At 41.4% G+C, this 12132-nt stretch overlaps 1 protein-coding gene across 5 annotated transcripts in view; it reads right to left on the reverse strand.

Annotated features, from left to right (window-relative positions):
* Nucleotides 1–12132, reverse strand: part of Ros1 (ROS proto-oncogene 1, receptor tyrosine kinase) — a 151348-nt gene that overhangs the window by 111089 nt on the left and 28127 nt on the right. For all 5 annotated transcript variants that reach the window (XM_008772862.4, XM_039098447.2, XM_039098445.2 and 2 more), the window contains 5 exon segments: nt 6978–7126; nt 5608–5746; nt 2530–2731; nt 1825–1901; nt 565–687 (listed from right to left, as the gene is read on the reverse strand). In XM_008772862.4, coding sequence (XP_008771084.1) covers nt 565–687; nt 1825–1901; nt 2530–2731; nt 5608–5746; nt 6978–7126 — 690 coding nt within the window.

Consider the following 12132-nt stretch of genomic DNA (forward strand, 5'->3'; position numbering starts at 1 on the left):
AGGGGTCATAGAAAAACAGTCACTCTCCATCTCCCAGCAGCCAGCAGTTGTCAATAGACCCTCTCAAATAGAGGATTTTTTTCAACCCTCCCCCATCCATGCTGGGATTTTTTTTCTGGCTTGATCTTGCATAGGTCTCATGCATTTGGTCACATTCACAAGTTCATACACAGAACTTCTTCGTCGTAGTCAGAAAATAGTTTCCCTATAGTCACTCTACAGTGTGCTTTGACCATTTCAGCACTACGAAAGCTATCCAGAAAGGATAAAGTTTCCAGGTCAGTACACTGTGTGATTTCTCCATGTTCTATGACTAAAATTTGGGAGTCTTCAGAAACTGTGTCTTCTATCAAGTTCTGGAGGATAACCAGGAGTACTGACAATATCCTATACTGTTTCAGGGATCTATGGGATCCCAATAATCAATAACTCAGAAACAGATGAACCATACCTAGCTCTGGGATCCAAGAGCAACTTTTAATATTCCTCTATTCTAGAAGTTTTCTGTTGGAAATCCGAAATACTTCTTTTCATAGTAAAAGAACATGATTCTGTCAGACTGACCTGTAATATTATGACGTATAGCATCTGACCAAAGGCAATGTGCTTCGTCTACTAAGTACTTCAAAGACCTCTTTCTTAGAGAAGTTTTTCTGGATAAAAAGAGCCATTGTTCTTCTTCTTGAACTGAAAAACATGATTTATAGGCAGACGGACCAACCATACACAAACCAACACAAAAAGTTTTAATTCTTCTACATAAGGGAGACAGTACTTTTTTAAAAAGACTGACTAAATTTTCTGGAGTTACTCTAGAGGTATTGCAGCTGTGGCATAATCTCCATAAATCCATGGCTGGGGGTAGGAAATACGATGACAGTCAGGTAGGACTACGTGACCATATCGTGTGACATATTACACGATCTTAATGTCCTTGTTCCAATAGATGTTAAATCATTATCCCCCGTCAAGATAATTTTCTTGGTAGGTGTAATCCAGCCTCAAGCAACGCGGGTTGTTGTGTAACTCGAGCTATGTTGAAGGTGTTTCAAGCAGGAGAAAAATCTCGAAATAAAATGTGAAATAAAATCAGAACTCTGATATCCTGTTTAGCTGGAAAGTGATGCAAGGTCCGTGGGTGATAGATGCTTCTGGGCAATTAATAAATGGTAAGCAATAGTCACACAGCAAACTTAACCTTGCTCTATATTTAACTTTTCCTTTGGCCATGGTTCATGCATGACAAAAATACCTCTCTTTTCCTAGAGTCTAGGATCAGCCAAAAATATTGGCCAATCATAAATGACATCAAGGTAATTGTTTAAAAACAGTAACCGAAAAGGAAAACTTACAAAAAAGTAAAGTAAATTCACGGACTGAATTTTCAAAGAGTTAATATTTAAATTTTTATGTTTGTGTGTAATTAAAATATTAAAGGAGGCTAGGAAAATGTTCAATGTAACAATACACATGTGAAGCTGTGTCATGATAAGGAAGTTTATATCTAACTCCTCAATTCGTAAATGCATATTACCATACTTGTTGATTTAAACTAAAACCAAAAATTTGTTTGAAGCCATCTTTCTTAAAATGCCTGCCTTTTTCATTCTATTTTTCAAAATCTCAAAATTCTCATATCAACTATCTATCTAACCTATTTGTCAAATGTGTAGAATAATGTAAAACTTAAAATTACAGGTACCAAAAGAAGAACGTGCATAAAGTGAAGGGATCTTGAGGTCTTCCATATGACCCCTGAACTCTGACCTTAACCTCAGTTAACACGTATCTCTACGTAACAGAAAGGAAAAACCTAGACCATACCTGCTGGGGATGGAGTGGTAATCATAGATTCTGCTTCTGGCCCCTCACCGACTTCATTGACTGCTGCGATAGAAAACCTATTCCAAACACAATTTGGAGAGACGTGTTTCACATGGCATGCTGTGAACATGAGATAAATATAGGGGCGACAGGGATTCTATTTAGAGATCCTGTGGTAGTGAACAGACCTAGTTACTCAGTGTCACTGCTTAGCAACCAGAGACCATCAATCATGTCCTTGTTTGCATTCCCCACGGAATAGTTCAGGGTCACTGAGGTCAGAAGCTGAACTCTGCTATCTGCATGACCTCCATTTCCCCCTTGTTTAAAGAAGTCTCAGTAAAGGCCAGAGAAGCTAACAATAATAAAATAATCTTCGGTGGTTAATAAAAAAAAATACCACTAACAGGATTTTACCTCCTTATTTCTCTTGATGTTTGATTAAATAAACAAATCACAGCCATGGTATATGTGTTATTATTGCCTCATATTTAAAAGGATCATTTGATATATTGAAAACATTTTCTGTTTAGGATTGTGTGATCTAATACACAAGGAAATTTGAGAAAAGGGACAACTGCAATACAATGGAATAGAGTCAGTGTCATGTTTCTAAATACACTTAACTGATTTTTAGCCATATTTTTTTTAAATCATCATCATGCCTGCATTAAGGCTGGTGCAATTTCTCTGTTTATCTCTTACCTGTAAGTGGTGTTTGGAAGAGTAGAATAAAACTGGAAACTGGTTCTCTGTGTCCCTGAATCTAATTTTTGAGTTTTACTGATCAGCCTTAAATTATAACCCAAAATAGGTCCACCTGGGAAATAGGGTGGAGCCCAGCTGACCTCCACAGTGTCAGGGCTCGAGCTTTCGATGTTCGTGATGAAAGGCGCAGTTTCTGGAACTGGAAAAATATCAAGCGACATAGTGAGGGCACAAAGTACAGATTTCTATGCTCTTAGACTAGAACAACGAACAAAATGTGTTCAAAGATTGACAGAAATAAGATCTTTTGATTAATACTGAAAATGTGCCCAAGGGACGCGAGTTAGAAATTTTGAGCTGGCATTCGTGCTCTCTTAATCATACCAGCTAAGTACTGAACTAAAACTGTTGCATTTCCTCAATTTTAAATTGTGAAATAACCAATATTGGAGAGTCGAATGGGACCTATCTTCTAGACAAAGAGCTGTCAAAAACCTCTGGAGATGCAAGCAAGCAGTAGGAGGGAATCACATCAGAAGATGAGACTCTGCACAAGATACTCAATGATTAACACAAAAATGACTAAGGCAAGTCGTGGAGCTTTTTCCTCCGTGAGCTATGACCTGACTAGTTCAAGAGGAAAATATGCTTCAGACAGGAGCCTAGCATGGCTGCCCTCTGAGAGGCCCAACAAGCAGCTAAAAGAGTCAGATTCAGATGCTAGCACCCAACCATTGGACAGAAACCAGGGACCCCTGTGGTTGAATTAGGGAAAAGTTGGAAGAAGCTGAGGAGGATGGTGACCCCCATAGGAAAACCAGCAGTCTCAACTGACCTGGACCCCCAAGATCTCTCAGACACTGAGTCCCCAACCAGACAGCACACACCAGCTGATATGAAGCCCCTGACACATATACAGCAGAGGACTGCCTGGTCTGGCCCCAGTGAGAGAAGAGGCACCTAACACTCAAGAGACTTGAGGCCTCAGGGAGTGGGGAGGTCTGGTGGGGTGGGTGTGGAAGGGTGGGGACATCCTCTTGGAGATGGTAGAGGAGGTATAGGATGAGGAACAGTCAAAGGGTGGACCAGGAGGGGGGATAACAACTAGACTATAAGAAAAAGATTAAAGAATAAAAAAGAGAAAGAAAGAAAAGAAAATGTGCTTCCAATGAGCAGGATTGGTATGTTCTATTTCATTTGTACTGCTATCTTCCCTGACAATCTAGATAATACCTCCTTTACTGCCCTCCACAGTCCCTGGGAGCTCCAGCTTACAGCCTCACTCATGCCCCACCCTTGCTGTGGATGAAGGGAATATGAGTTAAACGATGAAATCATTTACCCACAGACTCTACATGCTACTAGCAGAAAGACCAACCACTGATTCACCAGCCCAACTTTGTTCCTTGTCTCCACCTACTAATTATACCTGAGCCCCATGGAATATTCTTCTATCTGCTCTCTCCATAGAATGGTGTTTTAGTGTCTTGGATCTTGAGGAGAGCTCTCTCCTTCTGAATACTTCTGGCAAATGCCCTGCCCACTGTCGGTGGACTAGAGGTAGACGGTTCATCCGTCACACTGGTTTGTCTTTAGAAGGCCTTTCTATAATTTTCATAACCTTCCTCTGATACAATCCCTCCCAAAGTCTCACAATAATCATAAGCAGACACAAACATCTTTGTGTTTCTCCCTGCCTCTATGTACTCAGTCACCTACGTCAAAGGGATAAAAGGAAATGACCTCCTGCTGCTTTAGAATCAGGATGTCAACAGCAACTCATTAGAGTCAACATAGAGATATGGTCTGCTCCACCACAAGCAAGTTAAAATACAACCACACAGCAAGATAGGATCGTTATCCAAATCTCTCTCTCTCTCTCTCTCTCTCTCTCTCTCTCTCTCTCTCTCTCTCTCTCACACACACACACACACACACACACACACACAAACACACACACAAACACACACACACACACACACACACACACACACACACAAGCTGTCCTTTTTGATTGGGGATAGGGCTCTCTTTGGAATAGCCCAAGGAAAAGGAGCACTAATGCCAACTAAAATCATCTAATTCTCATGGCCAAAGAGTACATAAGGCCATAGGTATGAACATAAGTATCTGAGTATCACTGTAGCTTCCTCATCAACAGAAGGTATAAGTAGAGCTGGCAACCTGATGAAACTAGTTGGGGACATGTCTCCCGAGTATCCTCTCTTTGATAATAGCGTCTCAGAGACTCTGTGACCACCTCTACTGACTACTCTCTGACATTTCCTCTTAGAACCTAAGGTCAGATACTAGGCTAGGGCTGTGCTTGAAATGACTGAAGGGGAGCACACAGACCGTCTTTTGCCCCAGCAGTGTCTCGTACACTCCAACACACCGACGTATCTTCTGTTTCCAGGTCTGTCACAGTAAGAGTCTATGCTCTAATATCAATTTCTGTCTTACTTTGGGTTTTTATTAAAACCCCAAACCACTGATAAAAACAGTGGCCAAAAGTTTGGGGGAAGAACTGGTTTAGTTTGGACTAAAGTTACAGTCCATTGGAAAAGGGAATCAGGGTAGGAACTCAAGGCAGAAACCCTAGGCATGAACCGAAGCCTAGAAGGGCTGCCTATACTGGCTTGCTCCCCTTGGCTTACTCACAACCCAGGACCATTCACCCAGGAGTGGCATCAGCCACAGTGGGCTGGGCCTTCCCCCATCAATCATTAGTGGAGAAAATGCTGTCACAGGCCAATCTAATGACAGCAGTTCTTCAGTTGAGGTTCCTCTCCCTAGTGATTCTAGTTTGTATCGAGTTAACAATAGCTAACCGGCACCCTCACGTGTTTAGTCGTGACCACATTTCCCACCGAAGAAGATGTGGACTTAACAAGAGCAGGGGTCATTGTTTTGATCACTGAAAAATTGTAAATGTTACCAGGCACACAGTTAAGAGCTCAATGATTAAATGGAATACCAAAGGACTCAGTTTCTTCCCTTGCTTAAAACAAAAACAAATGAAAGCGAAGCTTCAGAACAATGTCCTTATGTCCCCAGTGACTTACATATGCCTACCTCCATAAGGATGAGTCCTGTAACTGGGACTTGGCGGGGAATAAAGGTGCAGCTGGGCTGTGAAAATCCAAACCACTCGAAAAATATATTCAGTAAATGGATGCAGGGGTTCCACCATGTATGAGAGCTTAGACACAGTCTAGATCCAGAAGAGACAGAAGTCAACATTTGTCCAATCACCACGCCCGCCCCACTGGGTCATGGAGTTCAGGTTAACTTGTGGAAGACACGTGTGCCACTGGAGATGTGGCTGCCCAGACCCTTCTGAGTGTGAAACAGACCAGGAGCTGAGCTTTCAGACATCGGTCTGTATTATTCATACCACCCTCTCCTTCCTCGAAATGGGAGAGCTAAGGCTCAGTCATTCAGCCCTTACCCTAAGGATTTACTTGAATATTCCCATGTTACTATATTTGGTGTCTTGGTTGAATTTTTCCTGAACTTGCTCATGCTTTCCTAAAAGTGACCATCCTGAAAGGCTACCATACCTACAGTTCTAAATTAAAACACACCACTATGAGAATCTCCCTCCTGCCCTTCACCCTAGCTGGAATTCCTTTAAAGGCAGGGCAGGTAATGATCAATAGCATAAGTGGTTCTACAATGCTCTGCTGAAGGAATGATATTTGTAGAATATATATTTTTTTCTAGAGTATCAGATATTAAGTTTCACTTAATACAACCACCATACTTGATCTGTGCTAGAATGCATTAATGTCAATAAGTCATTTTCTTCATCCACAGGAGATATTCCCCTGAACTCCCAATGGAAGCTTGCAACTCCAGATAGTATTGAATCCTACATACAGGTATCATAATACCGATATCGTGACAGTCAATCTAAAAACCTTAATAGAGATAGTTTAATCAATGATATAGACTATGGATACGCTGATCCAAAAGATGACTAACTTTTAATGTGATAGAGCAAGATGTCCTCATATTTCATCACACTCCTCATTACCATGTGATTTAAGACATCGGTCTCACTTTAGTGGTGGTAGTGGTATTGGTGGGCTTTAGTTTGTCATTGTAGTTGTTCGTTTGCTTGCTTTTGTTTTTTGTTTTTAGGCAGTGTTTCATTTGAAGTTCAGGCTAGCCTGGAACTTGCTGCCTAGCCCAGATTGGCCTCACAATCCTCAGTCCACCAAATGATGGGTTTATACCCTCTTCCACCACAACCGGCTTCAATCTTTGATTTTTTTTTTCCATAAATAATCTTCCATTTAAACATTTTAAGAACTACTTGAGCACCGGCAACTGACAGTTTGCAAACCAAAAGCATGGGTGAGAAAGGCATGATATTTTGAAGCTTTGAATAATTTAGGAACAAGACGTCTTTGTTTAGATAAGGATATAGTTTTGCGTACTTCTGTGTAAGCCCAGCTTCCCGGAAGTTGGGCATATTTCCACTGAATGATGTATTTTACTCCAGAGATGTTGGCAGGGTTCCATCGTAATGTCACCCCGTTACTTCCAATGGAAGATGCGAAGGGTGCTGTAGGAAGCTCTGTGTTGTCTGGGGAGAAAACAACATTTCCGTCACTTTTAACTCCTGTGGATGGGTGTGCCTGTTTTGTCCAGGTCTCTCCTGCTCAATAATACACCTGAGCAATAAATTATATTCAAGGCAGTCTTTCTCTTTTTATCACAAGCAGGCAACAGTGCTCTGAGACTGACCGGTCTTCTTTTGGGCCCCATTTACTTACAGACAGACCTAGGTGTGTGGGCAATAAAACGCCTTTATCTACTGTTGACTCATCATTCAAGCCATATTGCACAGATCAGAAGCAGATGAGAAATTTAGGCAAAAACTTGACTATCTTATAGTCTGAAAAATGTATGTAACTAAGCTGGTATTACAATTATAATTTCTTTTTTAAAAGTTGTGAATCAGGTTTACACCTTTTTCAGTTCTGGCATTCTTGGTTTTAGTAAATTTTTCGTGGTTCTTTGGAACAAAGGAATGATAGGACCACTTGTGATTCCAAAACTGTGTCCTAACAACTTAGCAGATGCTTGAAACAGTGGCACATTAGCCAGGCCTGGTGGCACACAGCTGTAATCTCAGCACTCAGGAGGCTCAGGCAGGCTGAAGACTGCAAGTCTAAGGCCCAGCTACACAATGAGGGTTTCGGTCCAACCTCAGCTACAGGTGAGCTTTACTTAGAACAAACAACAAGGCAGCAAAAAGAGCTTGCCAGCATGGCCACACAGGGTAAGGGGGCTTGCCGCTGAGTCTTACAACCCTCGTTCAATTCACAGCACATGAACGATGAAGAGAGAGAGATCTAGCTCCTACGAGTTGTTCTTTAATCTCCGCAAGCGTACTAGGGCACAGTCTGACACAATTTAGGGACTGAGGAGATGGCTCAGTGATTAGGAACACTTGGTAATCTTGCAAAGGACTGAGTTCAGATCCCAACACACAAGTCTAATGGTTCACAATTAGGTGTGATTCCACCAAAAGGGGATCTGACCTTCTGGCCTCCGTGGGAACTTTTATTTATGTGCACAAACTCACGCATGGACACGCATATATACACATAATTAAAAATAATGAATCTTATTAAAACACATAAATGTAACAGAAAATTTAAATAGCACACATTTTAAAGGGTCAAAATACATATTTATTTCAAACCTTAAATAAAAGTTACTGTATGTTAATGGCAATCATGTGCCCCTTGAACACTTCACAGCTTCTCTGGTTTGCATAAACTAATTGAGTACTGCCGTAACTGAGTCCTATCTTGCACTTAGATTTTTTCTTTATTGCATTTTTATTTGCATTTTAAACCCATCTCCCGGTTTCCCCTTCAGAAACCCACTATCCCACCCCAAACCCCTGCTTCTATGAGGGTGCTCCCTCACCAACCCGCACACTCCCTCTCACCTCCCTGCCCTGACATTCCCCTACACTAAGGCATCAAGCCTTGACAGGACCAAGGGCATCTCCACCCATTGCCCTACAAGGCCATCCTCTGCTACATATGCAGATGGAGCCACAGGTCCATTTCTGTGTTCTCTTGTGATGGTCGCTTAGTCCCTGGGAGCTCTGGGGGGTGTGGTTGGTTGATACTGTGTTCTTCTTATGGGGTTGAAAACCCCTTCAGCTACTTCAGTCATTTCTCTAACTCCTCCACTGGGGACTGTAGAGAGGTCTCTGGCTTATTGGCTGTTTAAAAAGAGAACATGCCAGACACAAAATGGTTGTTTACCAGGCTATGACCACCATTAAAAAGGGTGCTTCTCCCAACATATGGCTGGCCTCTTTGAAAGATCAAGAGTTCGCCCTAGATCATTTTTGTCACAGTCATGTGGAGTCATTGTATCCAGGGACGGGCAACTTTCCTCGAACTCGGACCAACCTAAGACACGGGGCCCGGTGGCGATAGGGTAACTCTATGATGGGTAAGGCCGAGTTTGGATGAGAACGACCTAAGACAGGAGCAATGACAAGATTGACGTGACACCCAGATCTAGACCAGTCATTTTATTAAACAAAAAAGGGGGAGATGTAGAGAGCGGCGCGGCGAAACAAAGATGGCGCCGACATCCAGCCTTGTCTGGATATAAACGACTTACTGCGCATGTGCAGGCTTGTCCCCTTGCTAGGGCTCCCTCTAGTGGTGAACAGCGGTACTGCACATGTGCGGTTTATTCACCAGGTGTTAGTTGACTGTTAATATGCTAATGAGGTGATTCATTCTCCGCCAATCCCTGGAGGACAAGTAGTGGGGTGATCCAAGCCCCACCAATCCCTGAGAGATAATTAGCATACTGTTGTCTATATAAGCCGAGCGATTTTGCTGCTCGGAGTCCCTGTTCAAGAGAGCTGTAACACTAAGAGAGCTGTAACACTAAGAAGAGCTGTAACACAGTAAAGGCTTGCTCGCAGAAGAATCCTGTTGCCACGCGTCGTTCTTGCTGGCGGGACATTGGGCGCGCGACAGGGGACCCCGTTCTCAGTTCAATGGCTGAGAGCATCCGCCTCTGTATTTGTCAGGCTCTGGCAGAGCCTCTCGCAGACAACTATATCAGGCTTCTGTCAGCATGCACTTCTCAGCAGCCACAATATTGTCTGGGTTTGGTGGCTGTATATGGGACAGTATTTTTGTTCCCACTTGAAAGAAGGTCTGAAGCATCCAAACACTAGTCTTTCTTCTTCTTGAGCTTCCTGTGGCCTGTGTGTTGTATCCTGGGTATTCCCAGCTTTTGAGCTAATATTCACTTATCAGTGAGTGTATACCATCTGTGGGGGGTTACCTCACTCAGGACGATATTTTCTAGTTCCATCCATTTGCCTAAGAATTTCATGAAGTCATTGTTTTTAATAGCTTGATTAGTATTCCACTGTGTAAATATACCACATTTTCTGTATCCATTCCTCTATTGAAATACATCTTTCCAGCTTCTGGCTAATATAAATAAGGCTGCTATGAACATAGTGGAGCATGTGTCTTTGTTATATGTTGGGGCATCTTTTGCATATATGCCCAGGAGATGTATAGCTGGGTCCTCAGGTAGTAGAATGTCCTATTTTCTGAGGAACCTCCAGACTGATTTCCAGAAGGTTGTACCACTTTGCAATCCCACCAACAATGAAGGAGTGTTCCTCTTTCTCCGCATCCTTGCCAGTATCTGTTGTCACCTGAGTTTTTGATCTTAGCCATTCTGACCGGTGTGAGGTGGAATCTCAGGGTTGTTTTGATTTGCATTTCCCTGATGACTAAGGATGTTGAACATTTCTTTAAGTACTTCTCAGCCATTCCATATTCCTCAGTTGAGAATTCTTTGTTTAGCTCTATTACTCCATTTTTAATAGGGTTATTTGGCTCTCTGGAGTCTAACTTCTTGAGTTCTTTGTATATTTTGGATATTATCCCTCTATCAGATGTAGGATTGATAAAGATCTTTTCCCAATCTATTGGTTGCTGTTTTGTCCTATTAACAGTGTCCTTTGCCTTACAGAAGCTTTGCAATTTTATGAGATCCCATTTGTCTATTGTTGATCTTAGAGCATAAGCCATTGGTGTTATGTTCAGGAAATTTTCCCCAGTGCCCATGTGTTTGAAGTTCTTGCCCACTTTCTTTTCTATTAGCTTCAGTGTATCTGGTTTTATGTAGAGGTCCAAGATCCACTTGGACTTGATCTTTGTACAAGGTTATAAGAATGGATCAATGTGCAGTCTTCTACATGCTGACCTCCAGTTTAGCCAGCACCATTTGTTGAAAATGCTGTCATTTTTTCCATTGGATGGTTTTAGCTCTTTTGTCAAAGATCAAGCAACCATAGGTGTGTGGGCTCATTTCTGGGTCTTCAATTCTATTCCATTGGTCTATCTGTCTGTCTCTGTACGAACACCATACTGTTCTTATCCCTATTGCTCTGTAATACAACTGGAGGTCAGGGATGGTGATTCCCCAAGTTCTCTTATTGTTGAGAATTGTTTTGGCTATCCTGGGTTTTTTATTGTTCCAAATGGATTTGCAAATTGCTCTTTCTAACTCTGCAAAGAATTGGCATGAGATTTTTATGGGGATTGCATTCAATCTGTAGATTGCTTTAGGCAAGATGGCCATTTTTACTATATTTATCCCACCAATTCGTGAGCATGGGAGATCTTTCTATCCTCTGAGATCTTCTTCAATTTCTTCCTTAAGAGGCCTGAAGTTCTTGCCATACAGATCTTTCACTTGCTTGGTTAAAGTCACACCAAGATATTTTATATTATTTGGGACTATTGTGAAGGGTGTCATTTCCTTAATTTCTTTCTCATCCTGTTTATCCTTTGAGTAGAGGAAGGCTACTGGTTTGTTTGAGTTAATTTTATACCCAGCCACTTTGCTGAAGTTGTTTATCAGGCTTAGTAGTTCTCTGGTGGAAATTTTGGGGTCACTTAATTATACTATCATATTATCTGCAAATAGTGATATTTTGACTTCTTCCTTTTCAATTTGTATCTCTTTTTTTATTTTTTTTATTAACTTGAGTATTTCTTATATACATCAATTTGTATCTCTTTGACCTCTTTTTGTTGTCTAATTGCTCTGGCTAGGACTTCAAGTACTAAATTGAATAGGTAGAGAGAGAGAGTGGGCAGCCTTATCTACTCCCTTGTTTTAGTGGGATTGCTTCAAGTTTCTCTCCATTTAGCTTGATGTTGGCTACTGGTTTGCTGTATATTGCCTTTACTGTGTTTAGATATGGGCCTTGAATTCCTGATCTTTTCAAGACTTTCGTCATGAAGGAGAGTTGAATTTTGTCAAATGCTTTCTCAGCATCTAATGAGATGATAATGTGTTATTTTTTCTTTGAGTTTGTTTATATAGTGGATTACATGGATGCATTTACAATATATTGAACCATCCCTGTATTCCTACTTGATCATGATGGATAATTGTTTTGATGTGTTCTTGGATTTGGTTTTCAAGAATCTTATTGAGTATCTTGGCGTCAATATTCAAAAGTGAAATTGTTCTGAAGTTCTCTTTTGTTTTTAGGTCTTTGTATAGTTTAGA

This window comes from Rattus norvegicus, chromosome 20, assembly GCF_036323735.1.
Source record: "Rattus norvegicus strain BN/NHsdMcwi chromosome 20, GRCr8, whole genome shotgun sequence".
NCBI classification, from domain to species: Eukaryota; Metazoa; Chordata; class Mammalia; order Rodentia; family Muridae; genus Rattus; species Rattus norvegicus.